The 19,507-nt window shown below is 39.1% G+C and overlaps 1 protein-coding gene across 1 annotated transcript in view; it reads right to left on the bottom strand.

Moving 5' to 3' along the window:
- Nucleotides 1-19,507, bottom strand: part of Prep (prolyl endopeptidase) — a 112,981-nt gene that overhangs the window by 83,006 nt on the left and 10,468 nt on the right. The window contains exons 3-5 of the mRNA XM_027928270.3: nt 3,762-3,895; nt 2,503-2,633; nt 66-275 (exon numbers count right to left, since the gene is read on the bottom strand). Of these exons, the coding sequence (XP_027784071.2) occupies nt 66-275; nt 2,503-2,633; nt 3,762-3,895 (475 nt within the window). The remainder of the gene's footprint in view (nt 1-65; nt 276-2,502; nt 2,634-3,761; nt 3,896-19,507) is intronic.

The raw sequence follows: 19,507 nt of genomic DNA, 5'->3' as shown, positions 1-19,507 counted from the left end.
TTTCAGTCTTGGGAAGTCACACCTCCTTTTGGGGAAATATGTGCTTCACTGAAGTCTTTACATACCATCACTCTTTCCATCCTGTTGAGGGTATGAGTTGTAGAACATTCCCTTCCCATCGTGGGTCCAGGCCATACAGCTGAACTTGACTCTTTCAAGCACATCAGGAAGTTCTTTGGCACCATCGACTTTCATGAACTTGATCGTTACCCAGTCTGAGCCACTGGCACTCAGACCATAGGCAAAATATTCACCATCTTCACTGAAGGCATAACCTATGGGACACAGAACCAATCAGATGGTGAAATGGGGCACAACTCCTAGCCTTGCGTGCTATCCTCCATGCTGACCGACAAAGCTGTTGGCCATTAACACAGAAGCAGAAAATGGCAGCAGAATAATCAGGAAGGCTAATAGTGAGCAACCCTAGGGTTCAGCCCAGGTCTTACAGGAATCACCCTTATGACCCTGGACAAGGTCCCTAACCTCTCTAGGTCTTAGTTTCTTCACTGGTAAAAGGAAGCATAGGATTATATGCCCAGGAAGTTGCTTCCATTTTGAAATTTTTATAATTTGATAGGCAGTTCAGTTAAAAGCAGAGCTCATCTGAGACTTCTAGCATATTTTATTCATATGCTAAAGAGAATAAGGGGAAAAGAAAACTGCTTTTAGAGTAATGACTGAATTATGACACAAACCACATAATAGAATTAAATTGTAGCTATTAAGTCATTTTGGGGACAGACTCCAGACTATCTGAAATCCCTCTTTACAACCTCATTTTCAGAGCATTACTGGCACCCAAGGATTGTTGGCCACCCTATCTGACATCATAGGCCCAGGTAAGTAGAGCTTGAGGGTTTGCAATAAATGCTCATTACATACACATTTCAAAAGTGACCAAAAAGCAACACAGTTGTGTCACGTCCAGTCTTTAGGACTCTGAAGACAGAATATTCTTACCATTGTGGAATGTTTCTGAACAAATATTTACATGTTTTATGTCATCTTTTACAATTATGAGGTATGTACAGCATTTGATACCACATCTACTATTAGAGACTCCAACTCCAGAGATTTCCTCTTAGGAAGTTTGCTAAATTTTACTGGGGATTGAAAACTGTAAGAAGCTCAACTATTACCAGAGGTTTTCTACTCTTCTGCACAGAATTTTAATAGGAGATTAGTTTAAAATTTCATGAAACCTACTTATTAATACTTGTGAGTCCTATATAGCATCTACAATATATATGTAAATGCAAAATAAGAGTCTGAAAGGTAATGAGGGAGAAGAAAGATATTCGCCTTTCATTGTACAGAATAGAACACTGTAGTGTTTGGATTATTTCTACATAATTAGAAAATGTTCAGGAAAAATTTTTAAAACACATTTTGATTTAAAATACATGTCTAAAAAAATCATATACTAAAAAAAAGGCTTGACATGTTTATTCATAGTGTCACTTCCCTATAATACCACTCTGAGAAAACTCATCAACTGAGGCCAGGTCTTGTTCCTAATTCACCTTCTCACCCATCAGGGCCTTGTATGTGGCAAATATTCCATAAAGAAGCCACTAGAATGCATCAACAGGACAAGAGGCAAGCCTCTGTTATAACAATGAAGTCCTTACTCATCATATATAGATTGTAAGATATATCTTGGTGGAAACTAAGCAATTCCTATACAAAGTACATTATGGCAACAGAACCAGTGTACTGAATTCATTAATACTACAGACTTAGATTTATGGAACATTTTTTTTATCAAGGTGCTGGTGTCTTTCAATACTGATTCAATAAAGATCCATTTTTACATACTCAAGACTATTCTGGGGAAGGAACACAGCACTACGGAGCAACCCTGTCACTGTTCTCAATTCTAGAGAGCCAAACTTGTAACTCTGCTTTATCCACAGAACAGATGGAACTCTAAGGGAAATGCTGAGCCTACTTAGATACCTGTATTGTTAGAGGACAGGGCATCCAGCAATCCAATTTCTACAAGGCTGTTTGTACTTTTTTTTTTTACTTTTAATTCTAACATACTGGAAGTTAACTAGGCTTTAAATCTCTGATTATTCTCCCCCAAGGAAACCGATTTGGTAATATTCTTTTCTGGTTTCCTTTTATAGTTGGAACATTCTTTATACAGCTTAAATTTCTTATAAAAGAGGATGTAAGTTTCTCTAATCACAGATAGGCCTGAGGGATGTTATAGGAAATAATATTGATACTTCAAGATCCCAGAAGCTAATTTGGGTCCAGTGGGAATTATTATTCTCCAGTTCCGCTTCATGCCACCAGAGTGAGAAAGATGAATGTGACTATTCATGTGTTCTAAATATATTGTTCAAAAGTTAGCATTCCTAATATTGTGTGTGCATCTGCTCTACAATATGGTTCAGACCCTGCCTGGCATTTCAGAGGTGAAGGCACTGCACTAACTTCAGATCTGTGAGTAAAACTTAGGCCCTCCTGAAGGTCTGGTGTACCACTCACCTCGGAGAGCCACTGTGCCATCGTCAGACAGTATGTTGGGGTCAAGAAACACTCTGGCCTCACCCTCTAAAGAATCTTGCACGTATAATACTCGTTGGTTCTGCAAACCTGTATTATAAAAATAAAAATACCTAGGGACAGAGACGGTCTTTATTTAGTTTAACTCCATACAATAAAAATGCCCCAGCTAAACACATAAGCAAAAAAGTAAAACTTCAAACAAAATCCCAAACATAGAAAGGTACAACTTCAATTGGCCTCGACAGGGACATGAAGGCCCCAAGTGTGAAAAGGCCTACCAATTCCCTATACCTAGAACTTATGACTTGAACTGCATTCTGTATGCAAATAATTTATTGTAATTCTGCACATTAGCTATATAGAGACAAACACTGATTTGCTAAAATTAAAACTGATATTCAAAATAAAATGGTAACTTTTTCTTTTAATTGAAGAAGTAAGCAGATTTTCTAAAATAAAATTCTAGTTTGCTTCCCTGGCTAGCCTGCTAAGGTATGGGGCCAGTGCACTTGTTTGATAAAGGGCAAAACTGCATATATTTCAGGCTTTGTGGGACATACATATTATGAAAGCAGCTGTGGCCAATATATAAATAAATGGGCATGGCTGTGTTCCAATTAGACTTTATCATAAAAACAGGTGGCAGGCAGGGTCTGGCATGCAGGCTCTACTTTAGAGATCTCTGTGCAAGTGGGGGAAGGGCCTAAGAAATCCTAAAGCAAATATGTAATGGTGGCTTCAAAGAGATTTAAAAAAAGAACAAGAGAATACATTTAAGTAGGTGTTAAAAGAGAGGAACAAGAGGGCTGAACTCACAGACTCCACTTCCTGACCCATTTCATCATTCTTGGAAAGATAAATGCAAATAATAAAATGTTCTCAAGTAGCAGTATAAGCCAAAGATAATTAATTTTAAAGGCAAACACATCTCTATTGCTGTTTATAAATCATCCTATCTTATCAACTACTAGCCACGGGACAACAATGATTTCTTATAATCTAGTTCTTTATAGGACATATCTCTACTAAACTTTAAACTTCTTAACCATTACTTTACAAATTTGGATCAAACCTAAAAGAATAAAAATATATTATTCATATATTCAAGCACAGAAATTAATTCCCATTATAATCAAATTATTTGTATAAACTGATAAGCTGTTTAGAACTTGTATTTTAAAATTTAAGAAAGCATTCAACTGAAAAATAGAAAATGAAATGAAAGCAATCCCACATACCGCTTTCCTTTCTTGAAGTGGCAACTATACTTGGGATAGTCGTACAGTTCAGTCATTCTCTCTTTGTATAAACCTCTGATGGGACACTGCTCGAGAAAGGGCACAGTGATCTTGTTCTGGGCCTCCACGAAGGCCTGTGGAGAAACCAAAATGGACAAAGCTGATCACATGTAAGATTTCCCATGTGGAACATTATCCATTAATATGTACCAGCAAAATCATGTCTTTCCCTTAATAAAAACTCTTACATGGAACTAACCCAACTAATGCTTACAGAGCAAATCTTAACTCATTTAAAACCACAAAAATCCTATAGAGAAGATTCTTTTATCAGGCCAACTTTACAGAAAAGAAAACTGAGGCTCCAAGTGTTCAAAAACTGCCTAACATTAAACAGGCAGGGAGTAGCAGAACTAGCTCCTCAACCTACGCTCTCCACAAACATACTCTGCTTGAAAGTGATCTGTTTACAGTGCCAAAGTTCTTGTTCAGCAGGTGCCGCTCCCAGAAGAAATCAAAGAGAAAATGAGATATCCAGACACTACTGCACTGATTTTGTTTTTGACTTACTATTTATTCAAGACCTACCACCATATCAACTCCAGAGAACTTTGTTAAAATTTGCAACTAAAGAATATTTTTTAAGAAATGGAAATTGGCAATGAATAAGAATATGGACAATGGTTTATAAGAAGGGTAAGAGATGGTCTGAAGCATTCAGGAGATCTTGGCAGCAAAGGCAGGGAAAGGGGCTGTTTAAAAAAGATCAGTTGTATCCAAGCACACCCTATTTATAACTAAGCAGTTAGAATATTTATGGTACTATAAAAACTTGGCCACACAATAATTCATGCCTGGCTGTTGGTAAGAAATAAGAATAACTGTGTCAGCTCTAAATTCAACAGAAAGTTTCATCAGACATCTATACATAAGTAAATCATTAGGGAAAAACTTCAGGAAACAATTAAGAATGTATTTATATGGCACAGATTTATTATTACCAGTCCACTTCTGGACACATTATCAAGCTTTCAGGGTCCATCTGAACTCTTTTAAGTGCTTTGGGTTCCCCTACCCAAACCACCAACCCTGAGCTGAAGAATCATTTTGTGCTGAGAAGCTATTCTAAATTTCATTAATGTTCACAATGCACTTGAAAAAAGAAAGAATGTAAAGCACGAATATAGTGATTAACAACAATTTTGCAAGAGGACCAATTCAAGAAAAATAAAATTGTTATGGGTTACAATTTTTATCACGCAGAAAATAAAATTTGTTGAGTTCTACAGAATATATTCTCACCTGTCTATTGTGAAGACTTGACAAACTGCCTTGGCCTATTTTCCTAAGGCCCTTGAACTAAAAAAGATTTTTAAGATATTTTTAAAGAACAGGGGGCAGAGGGACCAACAGAGACCCACTGTTACCTTGTGGATTACAATGCCTAAAATATTTACTATGTGGCCCTTATATAAAGAGTTTGCTGACCCCACTACATCTCACTAAAAAGAGTGTGAAGGAAGAAAATAGCTTTTGCTTTTAGTTACAAAACTGATGCATATCTGAGAAGCCACACAGTGGCAGTAGCAGTTTGAAGATCACGAAGTGTGTCCAAGAGCATGACCTCATTTTACGGTGGAAGGAAATATCATGCCTACTTCACAAACAGGGAGATGGAAGCATGTGGTGTAAAAGACCCTGGTCAAGGTCAAGCAGTGAGTTAGCAACATCTTTGAGGCTGGAATTGCTATATATCAGTCACAACAACAGAGACTGATGTTGAATGTGAGGATGAAGCAGATCCACTGGGAGAAGAAAGGGGCAGCCTGGGTCTCCTGTGATTTCCTCCTACTTGGGCTAGGCTAGGCTAGGCTAGGCTAGGCTAGGCTAGGCTAGGCTGGGCTGGGCTGGGCAGGGCAGGACAAGCAGATCAGGGAACTGGGGAATCCATGTGGACTTAACTAAAACCTAGCATGCATGAAGAAAGTAAGGATAGAAGGAACTTATCATAAAGGTCATATATGACAAACTCAAAGTTAACATCATAGTGAATGGAGAAAACCTGAAAGTATTTCCTTTAAAATATGGAACAAGATAAAAACGTCCACTCTCACCACTCCTATTCAATATAGTATTAGATATTCTAGACAGAGCAATTAGGCAAGAGAAGAAAATAAAAGGTCTAAAAACAGGAAAGAAAGAAGTCCAATCATCACTATTTGCAGATGATATGATCCTATACTTAGAAGATTCAAAAAGTTCCACCTGAAGACTGCTAGAGCTAAGAAAAAAACTCAGCAAAGTAGCCGGTTACAAAATCAACATATAAAAATCAATAGCTTCTTTATATACAAATAATGAACCTGCTCAGAAAGAAATCAGGGAAAATAATCCCATTCGCAATAGCCTCAAAAAACAAACAAATAAAACCTAGGAATAAATCTAACCAAGAAGGTGAAAGACATCTACACTGAAAACCAAAGAACACTGAAGAAAGAAATTGGAAAACAAGAAAGATGGAAAGTTCTCCCATGTTCATAGATAGAAAGAATGAATATGGTTAAAATTGTTAAAATGGCCATATTACCAAAAGCAATATATAATTCAATCAATTCCCATCAAAATACCAATTACATGCTTCAAAAAATTAGAAAAAAAACGGTCCTAAAATTCATTTGGAAAAACAAAAGACCAGAATAGCCAAAGCAACTCAAAGCCAAAAAAGCAACAATGGAGGCATCACAAAACCCGGCTTCAAGTTATACTACAGAGTTATAGTAACAAAACCTTCATGGTACTAGCACAAAAACAGGCACATAGACCAATGGTACAGAATAGAAGACAATGGGACAAACCCGCATATCTACAGTTGGCGGATCCTAAACAAAGGCACCTAAAACATACATTGTAGAAAAGACAGCCTCTGTAAAACACATGGTGCTGGGAAAACTGGTTATCAATGTGTAGAAGAATGAGACTAGGCCCTTATCTTTCACCCTGCACAAAAGTCAACTCAAAATGGAGCAAAGACCTAGGACTTAAACCAGAAACTGCAACTTCTAGAAGAAAATGTTGGATCAACATTCAAACATAAAGGCAGGGGCTATTACTTCCTCAATAGGTTTCCGAAAGCTCAGAAAATAATACTGAGCTTCAATAGATGGGATAGCATATAATTAAAAATTTTATTCACAGCAAAGGAAAACAATTAAGAATGTGAAAAGAAAACCTACAGAATGGGAGGAAAATCTTTGCTAGCTACTCTTCTGACAGAAGATTATACAAAGAACTCAAAAACTCACCATCAAAAAGATAAAAAATTCAGTAAATGGGCAAATGAACTAAATATATGCTTCTCAAAAGAAATATAAATGGCCAATAAAAATATGAAAAAAAAAAGTTCAACACCTTTAGCAATTAGGGAAAAGCAAATCAAAACTATACCAATATTTCACCTCACTCCATTTAGAATGGCAGCCGTGAAGAATACAAACAATAAATGCTAGAGAAGAGGTGGGGGATGGGGGGAAGGAACACACTGTTGGTGGGGCTGTAAATTATTATAACCACTGTGGAGATCGTCTGGAGGTTCCTCAAAAGACTAGGCATGGAACCACCATATGACTCAGCTCTATCACTCCTTGGTATTTATCCTAAAGAATTAAAGTCACCATACTACAGTGATACATGCATACCCATGTTTACAGCAGCACAATTCACAATAGCCAAATTGTGAAACCAGCCTTGGTGTCTATCAATGGAGGAATGAATAAAGAAAATATGATACACACACACACACACACAGTGGAGTTTTATCTGGTCATATAAAAGAATGAAATTATGTTATTTGTAGGAAAATAGATGGAATTTGAGAAAGTCAAGGGCCATATATTTTCTCTCATATGTAAAAGCTAGAGGAAAAAAAAGGAAAAGAAAGATTGGGGGGTGTGCCTCATGAAAATCAAAGGGAGATTAGTAGAAGAAGAGGGGTGGGAAGAAAGGAGGACAGGCAAAGGAGAAATACTTGAAACAAAAATGATCAAATTATACTGTTATATCATGTGCATACATGAATATGGAATAATGAGTCCCACTTTTTTATGATTATAATGCACCAATAAAAAATTTTAAAAAGACCTTGGTGTGTAGTGCTGATCTTGGCATTGTGGAGGGAGGTTGGTGATGAATCCAAGGCAAGATCTTTGCCATGAGAGCTCGCATTCTACTGGGAGAGTAAACCCAAGCCATAGGATTGCAGAGGGTGGCTGATTCTGAGAATATACGCAGGGGAATCAGTGGGGCAACACTGTCACTCACAGCATCATGTGTAGCCCAGCGCTGGTCCCTCAACTGTCGGCTACCAGCCTGCTCATGATGAGATGAGTACAGATTCCAGGGTGAGTACTGAGAACCTTTGTAGCAATGTGACATTGTTGCAGCACTTTGTTATATTTTACAACCTCAATCCACAATGGTTTAGAAACTGACAAACCAATCTTTTGTGCAGATCTCGGCGGGCACTTACTTAAACAGGTGGGCAGACAAGCCCTTCTGTGGGTTCTAGAATTGAGGTCTGAGAACTAAGATTGAGTAGCAATGCAAGGTGGGACAGAGTGCCCCAGAAAGGTGAAACCACAGGTGTAGGGTCCCTGGCAGGGGGAGGAGGTTGGCAAGTATGAAAAGTGAGATCAGGGGCACGGAGGGAGGGAGACAGGAGGCGCTGGCTGAGGGTGGAGGATGCTGCACTTATAGCCAGATAAGAAGCTTCCATCTTTGACAAAAGTGCAAAAAAGTCATGGCTCGTTAAGGAGACTTTTAGGAAAACCATGTCTATCTTTTTAAAAGATTAGCTTGCATTGGATGAAGGAGACTGGGGCTGGGGAACAAAAAGTGGAAACAGGAAGGCCAATTATGAGACTGGGACAGTCCAGGTGAGAGGCCAAGTAGAATAGTTGGCCTCTTGAAGGAGCAGGAACAACTATTGTAATAGGAATGGACACAGAAAATGTGCACAGTGCACATCAGTTTGCAGTTTTGATGTCTACTTTCTAGAAAGGCTTTCCAGAACGTTCTAAGTAGTCTGAACGCTAAGTAGGTTCCCACACTGAGACCCCAGCAGGCTGATGGTCTTGACTGGTCTCACCTTTTCCTCTGGGGAATCTTGAGGACAACACTCTAATGCGAACTGCATTCAGGCTGCCCTTAGGCCTTGGCGGGTGCAAAGGTCATAGGATGCTCAGTTCATTTTCCTATTTTCTTTGGAAAGTTGTGTGCTTCAATGGTTTCTCTATTTTGCTTTGCTTTTTTGACATCACAGTATAATCACAAATACTATTACGGAATCCAGCTTAACTAAAAGCAGATCCACTGCCTTTTCTCATATAATATTTTCATAAAACACAATACCAGGCTTAATAATGCTATTACATAATTTTAAGATTAATACATCCAATTTTGTGGCCTCCCATCCACAAATGTTCATCTACTGCTTTAAGTAGAGTGGTACTTAAAGTCTGTACCCTTCCAAGTCAAGTATCTGGATACAAAACCAAAAAATGTTCAAATTCCTAAAAGTCTCAAGTTCTATCATGACACACATCTTCGTACTTGGAAAAATTTTTCTCATGAAGATGGTGGCACATTTTCTGTAAAGAGGCTTTGCTAAATTTAGAGTTTCAAAGAATGTCTAATATTTCTAATACTTTAATCAGGAAAATACCTTGTCATTTATGTATATATTAATTCTTGATCTGTGTGGCTTCTTGGTCTAAAAATTAGAACAAATTTGGGCAAAAGGGATAAGGATAAAAGAAATAAAAATACTGGAAGAATCACATGGTGATAAAGAAGCACAGTGAGGCAAATGCAGAATCTTTGGTCTTCAAGGAGTTTTATCATGCACAGTCACAAATCAGGATTTATTATAATAACTGACACATGAAAGTCCATTTATGATGCATGGAGCTGAGCTTCTAAAGGGGACTAACATTTTAGATTTTATAATTGAGACTAATTGGAACACATTTTCCTAGCAAAGAGTAACTACTCAAAACTAAGAAATCCTATTCATATCTCATTTGACTATTGTAAGGCTTAAAAACCAAGCAAAATCAATACAGCTATTATGGAACAGTATGGAAGTTCCTCAAAAAACTAAAAGTAGAACTACCATATGATCCAGCAATTCCACTACTGGGTATATATCCAAAAGGGATGAAATCACACAAAAGAGATTTGCATGCCCATGTTTACTGCAGCACTAGTCACAACAGTCAAAATACAGAATCACTATATAATCTTCAGTGGGTGAATGGATACTTACACACTAGAATATTATTCAGTCATAAAAATACATGAAACCCTGTCATTAGCAGCAACATGGATAGAATTGGAGGTCGTTATGTTAAGTGAAACAAGTCAAGCACAGAAAGGCAAATATTTTTTCTCACTTGCTTGAAGAAATTGTGAAAGAAGAAAACTGAACAGTGGTCACTAGAGACAGGGAAAGGTAAATTGGAAAGGGAACAGAAAGAAGGTCAATAAAGGACACCAAAAACACAGAGTGAAGGAATCACAACTGGTTCTCCTTCAGTTCTTCCTATTTGGGGGCAAAACAATCTATGATATATTTCACAATGACTAGATGAGCACAAAATTCCCAGCACATAAAAATGACTAATGGTTAGAAGAGATGGAAATGCCTATTATCCCTGATTTGATGATCACATTGTATACAGGTATTGAATAGCCATAATATACCCTGTAAAGATGAACAAATTAAAAATAATTTAAAAAACCAGTTTTCAATTCTAGAAATCTGCTGTACAACATTGTGCACATAGTTAATACTGTATTGTGCACATAAAAATTTGTTACAAGGGTGGAAATCATGCTAAATGGGCCTATCACAATTTAAAGGGGCAGGAGAAGCAAGCTCCCTGGCAGAGGGTGGGTGAGTCTGGGAGTTGGAGATTCCTTTACTCCTCCTGCCTTTAAAAAGAATGTTTTCAAGTTGTCCCCACAAGCACTGCACTTTAACACACGAAATACTCAAGTCTGATGAGATAAGCCAGGCACAGAACAACAAATACCTCATGATTTCACTTACATGTGGAATCTAGAAGGGTTAAGATCCCAGAAAAAGTAAAATGGTAGTAACCAGAGGTTGGGATGAAGTTACTGGGGAGATGCTGGTCCAAGGACACGGAATTTCAATTAGATGTAAGTTCAAGCCATCTACTGTACATTATGGTGACTACAGCTAATGACAATACACTGTACACCTGAAAACTGCTTAGAGTTGATTTTAAAGTGTTCTTGCCACAAAAATGATAAGCATGTGAGGCATAGTATACGGCAAATATCTTGATTTAGCCATTCCACAATGTATACATAGGGCAAAACAATGTGTTGCACACTGTATATAAACATAAGAATTTTTTTCTTATTAATTGAATACATATATGTAGACACACACATATATATATACACACTTAGGCAATACAGACGTAAGTAGGCTCACTTACAGATTGCTCCACATCTAAATACATACATTCTAATTGCCTTTCTAAGCAGAAGTATAAATAAAAAAAACAAGCTGGTGGTGTAGCTTGGTAGTAGAGCATTTGTCTTGTATGTGCTAGGTCCTGGGTTCAATACCTAGGAAGCCACCAAAATAGATAGATAGATAAACAAATAATACAGGTCATGAAAAAACATAAAACCATCCTATTCTTTTACAATTCTTACATAAATGAATAAACATGATGCTCACAGTGACTCATTAACTAAATATTTATACAAAACAATGTGATATGCCACATGGTGATTAACAAGATGAATTAGGGATAAAGATAAATGCTATGAGAGAGCAAGAGAACAGAGGCAGGGGAAACTACCTCCAGGAGGGTTGAGTTGGCAGGGGGTGGTGTGGTCTGCAGGCGGTCAAGGTGACCAGGAGGGACTTCTGTGGGGAGACCTGCTTTTCAAGTGTCAACCTCCCCTTTCCAACTACCAACAAAAACCAGGCATGGTATAATCTACACCCCGTGAACTTTGAGGAGTTTCTGCTACATGTATAGTTGGCACTCTGCACCCACACTAGATTTGACCAACTGTGAATTAAAAGTATTTTGGGGGGGAAAATGGTTTCCTTACTAAACATGTATGAACTTTTTTTCCCTTGTCACTTTTCCTGAAACAATACAGTATAATAACTATGGATGCAGCACTGTATTATGTATATAATCAACCTAGAGACAACTTAAAGTATACAGGAGAATACATGTAGGTTATATGCAAATATTACACCATTTCATATGAGGGACTTGAGCATCCGGGGCTTTGGTATCCAGGAGTGGTCCTGGAATTAATCCACTGCAGATACCCGGGGATGAGAATGATATACAGAGGACCTAGTTAAAGAATTAGGAGCTCTGGACAAAGTGGCTGGTGTCCCAGCAAAGCCTGGCAAGAATCCCAGCCTAGGTGACGGGCTGAGTGTCCAGGAGGCCAGGGGGCAGCACTCTTGAATCCCCCTCACTTCAGCAAAATTTAGAAGCAACTCTCCATGGGCAGGGATCCCCATATAGCAAGAAGTGGCAAAGCTCACCCAAAGCTGAGGACTAAGGCCCAAGAAGACAGGGGTTACCTAGAAGACTGGAAGTTGGTTGTGCCAAACAGAGAAAGAGATACTTCTGCTTTCCAGGAAACACATCTATAAATTGAGACTACAGAAGATTGGGAAAAGGTGCTTTCCAAGGGTAATATGAGGAATCTCTACCCCCTCTCTTCCAAAAAAAAGTGTTCTCTTTTCCAGTACTCACTGAACATGAACAAAAACCTTAAACCCCAAGAAGAAAAGCTTGTTCAGGACACTTGTGACCTCACTGCCATGAACCTCAACTAAGTGAGGTGCCTTTCTCTTCCTGGCCCACAAACCCCCCACTCATTCCTGAGGAGAAACATCTAATTCAATTCATGAGAGCCCAGATCCTTTTGACTTGTCCTTTAAAGTGACAACCCCATCTCCTTTAGGACCACCTGCTCTCGGGTAAGGAGAACTCATAATAGGGAGCTGCTAAGCTACACAAGGTCAACAGGCCAGGTGGGGCCTTCTAGAAGGCCAGTGAGGGCTCTTTCTACATTCTCAGCCCATTCCCAACTTGTTCCCTTACTGGGGCTAGTTATTATGAACCATGGACAATGGAAACAGAGATGCTCATTTTAACCCCAGGATAAAGCTTTGTTTTCAATACTAGTCATTACCAGGAAATCCAAATCAAAGCTAAAATTTTAATCCCATTTATCTCAGAGACTCTACTGAGCAGAAACCTGGTAAGAAAAGTGGCTATATGCACCTTAAATCCAAACCCAAACTTCAATTACATATGGATCATGAAGAAAGTAAACACATCCATATCCTTTCTTGAATGATCCTGTTATCAATGAGGAAATCCAAAGGAAAATAAGAATACTTGGAAAATAGGAAAAACAATATACACTGAAGATCATGGAATGTGGCCAAAAGAAATCTATTTCTTTCTGATACTTTGGAGTCAGAGAGGGGTGTCTGATCTTTGCGGGCCAATCAGATATTGGCCCCAAGATATTGGGCTCCAAGATATCCTTGCAGGAAAAAGCTGCAGCTGTCCTTAGCATGACTTGCACACACACCAGAGGAGCCCACCTGTTCTAGTCCCACAGCAGTTACTTTGGGAATGCACAGGACCAGGCCTGAGAAACTGAGTGTGCTTGTCTAGATATGCCACCTACACAATGTACTCAAGGAGGAACATCTGGCCCAGGTGAGGTACTCAAATAAAAGGACTGGGTCCAGAAAATGAAAGTTATGTCTTCAAAGAATCTGAAGTTGACTTTCTTTCTCCATCAGATTTTATCATCTGCAACTGTGCACTCTCAGTAAGGATCCTGGGTTCCTGTAGCTGGCACCTCCATGACACAGATATTACAGATACCACTATTTTCTATGCTAACTCCCTTCTACATTCTTCAATATAAGTAAACTGTTTGTTTTTATTAGCAGTGTTTCCCCCATCAATTTCCCTCTACGAGCAACAGTCAATAAAGTAGTTGTGAACCCTAGCAAAGCAATCATAAAGGGTTTTTTTCATGAGCAGAGCTGAACACTGGCAGATAGAAATTATCTCAGGAAAGATGGGGCTGTTAAGGACTGTGTGAAACCTAGAGATAAGACCCATCTTTCCTTATCACATAGGAGAAGTGGCTAAAAACAAAATGATTAAAGATGAGCAGAGGACCTAAGAGACAAAGAGACTGATTCCCAGAAATACCATGTGCACCCTGGTCCAGACTAGCATAAATGCATTCACCCTGGACTCCAATCCTGTGAGCTACGCAGCTCTTCTTCTTTTAGGAGCCAGACTGAGCTGGGTTTAAGGTGCTGCTCATCAACAGTCCTGGTTACAATAGCCCTCCCAGGGGCCATGAGTTTGCTGAGCAATGTGAGGCTGGATGACCAGGAGCAGGCTTGGAGGAGGAGGAACCCAGAGGAGTTTGACTGCAGATTATCTACCTGGAACTAGAATAAGTTATTTGCACTAAAGGGATTTACCATTAGATTAAAAAAAAAAATGAAATTAAACATTCAAATCAAAAAGTGTTTGGAATAAAAAAAAGTTAATGAACTAGGAAAATTTAAAAAGTATAACTTTTATGTCATTGAACTGCTTCTTTAAAAGAAAGGTTTGTAGTTAGATGTACCAAAGGTCTGGCTAAACTAATCACAAAAAGGGGGAAAAAGTTATAGATACTCAGAAATTAGGAATGACAAAGAAATGTAACCACAGACAGGGAGAGTAAAATCATTTCAAGAGAATAACCCCTGCCAGTAAAGTTGAAAACTTCAACAAGATGGATAATTTTCTAAGGAACACAAATGACTAAAAGTGATCCAACAAGAAAATCTGAGCAGAGCAATAACCATGAATAAAGTGGGGAAAATAGCCTAAGGATTAATAAAAAGACTTATCCTGGATTGCTGTAAAAACAAGGCCTTTCAGTGGTTCCAGAAGTAGATAATTTCTATGCTATTTAATGATTGGTGCTAAGGCAACAGTGAACATTTATTAAGCACTTATTGTGTGCCTGTCGCTTTGAAGAATGGTTCAAAAACACTTAATTTTCACCACAACTATGTAAGGTGGTTTTCTCCAAATTATAGGCCAGAAAATTGAAGCTTCGAGAGGTTAAAAACATGGCCTCACATCCAGTAAAACTGTGGAGCTATAATTCAAACCTGTCTTTCTACTTCTAAAGAACTACCTCAAGGATGGGAATACAGATCTCTACTGAAATCAGATGCTCCAGAAGCAGAGCTTGGGCACCTGTGTTTTTAACAAGTGCTCCAGATGATTTTTTTGAGTGTGCACTTTTTCCCATTAGACATGACAGAATGGGATAGTAAAATGAATTTTAGGCAACTAAATATGAAAAAAATTAAATAAACAAAGTAGGTTCAAAGAAGACATAATTATCTTATTTCTTTAGCTGTAAGCTGTTTTCCCAAAGATAAGTATGTCTGTCTTTTATCTATTCTTTTTTTTTTTTTTTTTTTTTTTTACATTATTGGAGATGGAACCAAGGGCCTTGCACCTGCTATGCAAGTGCTCTCCCACTGAACTACACCACTAGCCCCTAGATACTGTATGTGATGTCAACATTCCTTACAGAAAAACCACATCACTGATACCAAAGCTGAGTAACTGCCTACAGGGAAAATATTAATGGCAAGTACTTCAAGCACTTTGAAGGCAGAATTAGACAGGAAGACAGGCAAGGGTAACAGAGGGATTGAAATATTAATGTCTTCACAGCTTTTCCTTCACCCTTATCAAGATAACCTGCCCCTGCTCCAACCTATTGCTTAGGTCATATGTCCCAGGGATTGTCCCTCCCTACAGGAAGTTATAAAAGTTGTTAATTAATGTACCCAGGGTCCCCTTCCTGCCTGGATCACTCCATTTGGCCCCCTTGTCTGTTTGCTTCTCACCTTTGGTCATCCCACCTGGGCCTAGTCATGCAGGAAGGGAGAGATAAGTAGGAAGAGAGCAGGAGAACAAAGAAAATCAACAATGTATAAAAGAGGCAGAATGCTCTTACTTTTTGGGATACCAGGATACTAGCTATGGCCTGCTTCTCCCTCCCAGGAAAAGTCTATGTTACCCCTTTATAAATAAATCCTACTTTATATGTTTGCCTTGGTGTGCTTCTCTAGTGTTATAAAACAACACGTGAGGAAGCAGAACTCGTTACTGGTAACCAGTAGTATCAATTTCATCCGTGGTTTAGGTCTGCTCTTCTACAATGGAGGTTTTCATAACAGTAAATGAATGGGGTTAGATTCCTAGCCTCGACTCAAGATGCAGCCCAGTTCCTCTGGGCACTAACCTCTGGCTTGGCCATCTGCAACCTCTCGTCCTCCCAGGGTAGCAAGTATACTCCACACTGGCACACACAACATCTGTATCTTACGATGGTGTATCCACATCATTTAACCTAATACTTGGCACAGGAAACAGAGGGTAAATTGATGACAGAAGGTTGAGAGGAGGAAGGGAAAAAGAGAGGATGGAGCAAATATAAAGAGAGGATGAGGCCACGCTCCCTCCCGTCTAAGTGAGACAGGCTGCTTTCCTGCCATTCCAGGAGCTTCTACAAAAACCTCCTCTGACTGATGCAGTGTGGAGGGACATGTACACATCCAGAGTTTGGCCAATCAAGACTTCCTCTCTGGGGATGTAGTCACTTGAAAAGGGGATTGAATCAGTGAAAATCATCAATGCATTAGCAGCACTGGATGAAGAGTGGGAATTCCTGCCCTAGGATCTAGTTGCTCAAGCCTGGCCTTCAGTCCATCCCTGCAACTGTCCTCATATCCTTGTCATAAGCCCCCTATTTCCATAACTTGGCCAGAACTGGTCTCCACTGCTTGCATTGAAAACACGGTTAGAGAAAGCAAAAAGAAAGGAGGTAGAAAAAGAAAAGGGAAAATCAGTGCTTAGAAGAAAGGCATGACCTAGTATCAGCAACTTCCTCATACCTTTGACAATTATCCCAGCCAGAAATTAAAAGGAATTTGTACCCTAAGTACATATTTCAAGTGTGGACTTATGGGAAGTATGTTTATAGACTGTAATGAGGCTAAACATCCCCATGGGAAGTAATGAGACATTTGAGACATAAGAAGTCTTGAAGATTGAGATAACGTGTGGTAATATATTTGCTGAAAGCATTTCCTGTCTGCACTAAAGAAGAGATGACACACAGTAGCAAGTCTCAATCCAGGTCCTTACGTGAAATATTAATGAATGGGTGGAAGGGCGTTTCGCAGGCTAGCTTTATGGGTGGGATTCACAAGGTACTAATTAAACGAGATCCTATCAAATTGCTTTAAGGTGGTCTTTGCCTAGTTTAATCACTAGGCTCAGAACAATGAAACCACACTTAAAAGTCACAGCTCCATTCAAAAGTTAATGCCAAGAATGCATCTTTTTTTTTGTGAAAAACACAGAATTCAAAAGGAAAATCAGGCTGCGTTTCGTGGATGAAATAAAGAGATGAGGCTATGAAGTTCAATATTCCAACTAAACAACTAAGGGAGCAGAATCGGACCATCTGCATTCCAAAGGGTTTAAGCAACAGTGCCAAACAGCACCCTCTTCACTGGCATGTGAAGAGGACTTCTACAAACATTCTCACTTGGGTGTCATTACACCTTGCAGCTAAGTGAATATATATGATTTTATTCATAGACAAAGAAAATGAATCCCGATTCGGTAACTTCCAGGCCACAGAAGAAAACAGAAGACCAAAGTGTGTGTCTTCTGACTTCTGGTCCCAAATGACAGATATTCCATCTTCCACATAGAAGCACTGGACATCACAGGATAGAGGAACGATCCACAAAGAGGATATTCCCAGTCTGAAGTCTTCAAGGAACAAAGTTAACCAACGAGTTTTTTCATACCTGTGATTCCCAATATCCTTCAGCTCCAATATTCAGCCTTCACGGCTATCTTCTGTCTTCTTAGCCTTCATGGTACTGAAAGTTTCAGGAGTGAGCTTCTTGCTCACTTGTTCTTGGTCAGTCTGACAATGCTGTGGCCTGACTGGGACAGGCAACAACAGAGGAAACCCTGCTCACATGGGTCCGTACTATTATTTTTTCAGAGTTTGGCTGGGCACCCACTCTAGGGAAAGCACTAGATCCAGGTGAACCTGGGCCAGACTAAAACCGGAGATGAACACAAACTCCTGCTACAGCCCTCCCAGGGTTAAACTTAAAGAAAAAACACAAAAGCAAGCAAAAAACAAAAAACTGATTTCAGAGGAAGGAAGGCAGGTTAACCTCCCTAAACTCTGTTCTCCACTGATCTCTGTGACATTATAAAATATCTTCATTGAAATGCTAGGATGTTTCAATAGGTTGAGATGATCAGAAATCCTTTAAGATCTAGATCTTTCCTGCTAAAGAAACAGTGCTGGTACAAGGGAAGAGGAGAGGGAATTTCCAGGTTTTCTACCCTGTAAGACTGCTTCTAAGAATCCCTTCCCAGCAGATATAGGGCTGCCTCTAACTGCTCATGGGAAGGGAGAGCATATAATGTACTATAAGATCTAAAGTGTGTCTTCCTTTCATCCCCTCTGAAATAAATGGAAATTTTATCTTATTGTTTTAGAAGGAATGACTATATACAAAACTTTTGTTATTCCTGTTGTTTGTTCCTGTTAAGAGTTCTGTCAGGATCCACAAAGGAAATGTACTGTCATTATTCTCATTTTGTCGAGGGTAGTACTCAAGTGGGGAAAAATTAGTCTTCAGATATAAGCAGCTGATAGTCTACATTTGATTAACTAGTGTTCCCAAGCCCCAGGACCATCTCAGTAAAATTTTGACTTGACAGTTAATTATAAGTAAGGTGGCTATACCTTGTAAGGTGTGAATGTCTCCTTTATCTATATATCTCCTTCAGTTACTCAGTAAACTCCTGGAATATTCAGTTAAGAGGATGAAGCCAAAATAACGTAGTGTAGAATAGGGAGACTAAGGTTATGACGACATGGCTTCTCTATCTGGACCATGGATCCTTTGTGATTGCAAAGCCAAGTCAGAGAAGGAAAAGGGAATCATTTAATCACTATCAGGAAGGGAGCAAAGGGATATGTAATGTGAACTGCCTGGTAGCATGTGGGTGAAGAGGCCAGGAAGAATAAATATTAATTCAATATTCCCCCAGTGATCTAAGATTCTGCCCAGATGATGAAAGCAATGGGAACAAACTCCAAAGACCACAGAGGCAATGCAGGGCAAGGGGAAGGACAGGTCCCTTGCCAGTATACACAAGTCTGCCCAGCTCCCCCTGGACATGATACTGATTTTTGAAAGTCACAGGACTTGGCAACTGGGCCATCACTGATCTGAGAGAATGGTTTCATAAGTTCCTCAACCTGGAGTAGCATTATATCCTGAGAAACCCATAAGGATAAAATACAGTCAGTCAAAACCATGTTGTATACACTAACCTACTGAACAGCACTGTGTAGCAACACAACACACAGCGATTTACTTTTACTCCTGGTGGCTGGCTGGAGGCCAGGGCTTGCTGCTGCTGCCAGTATTACAGGGAAGGATCAATCATCCTGCACATTGCTAGCTCAGGAAAAGATCAACATTCAAAGTTCCAAGTATGACTTCCATTGAATGA

Source organism: Marmota flaviventris, chromosome 6 (assembly GCF_047511675.1).
Source record: "Marmota flaviventris isolate mMarFla1 chromosome 6, mMarFla1.hap1, whole genome shotgun sequence".
In the NCBI taxonomy this organism is placed as follows: Eukaryota; Metazoa; Chordata; class Mammalia; order Rodentia; family Sciuridae; genus Marmota; species Marmota flaviventris.
Note: the sequence above shows the minus strand (reverse complement) of the source record. Positions and strands in the feature narration are given on the sequence as shown.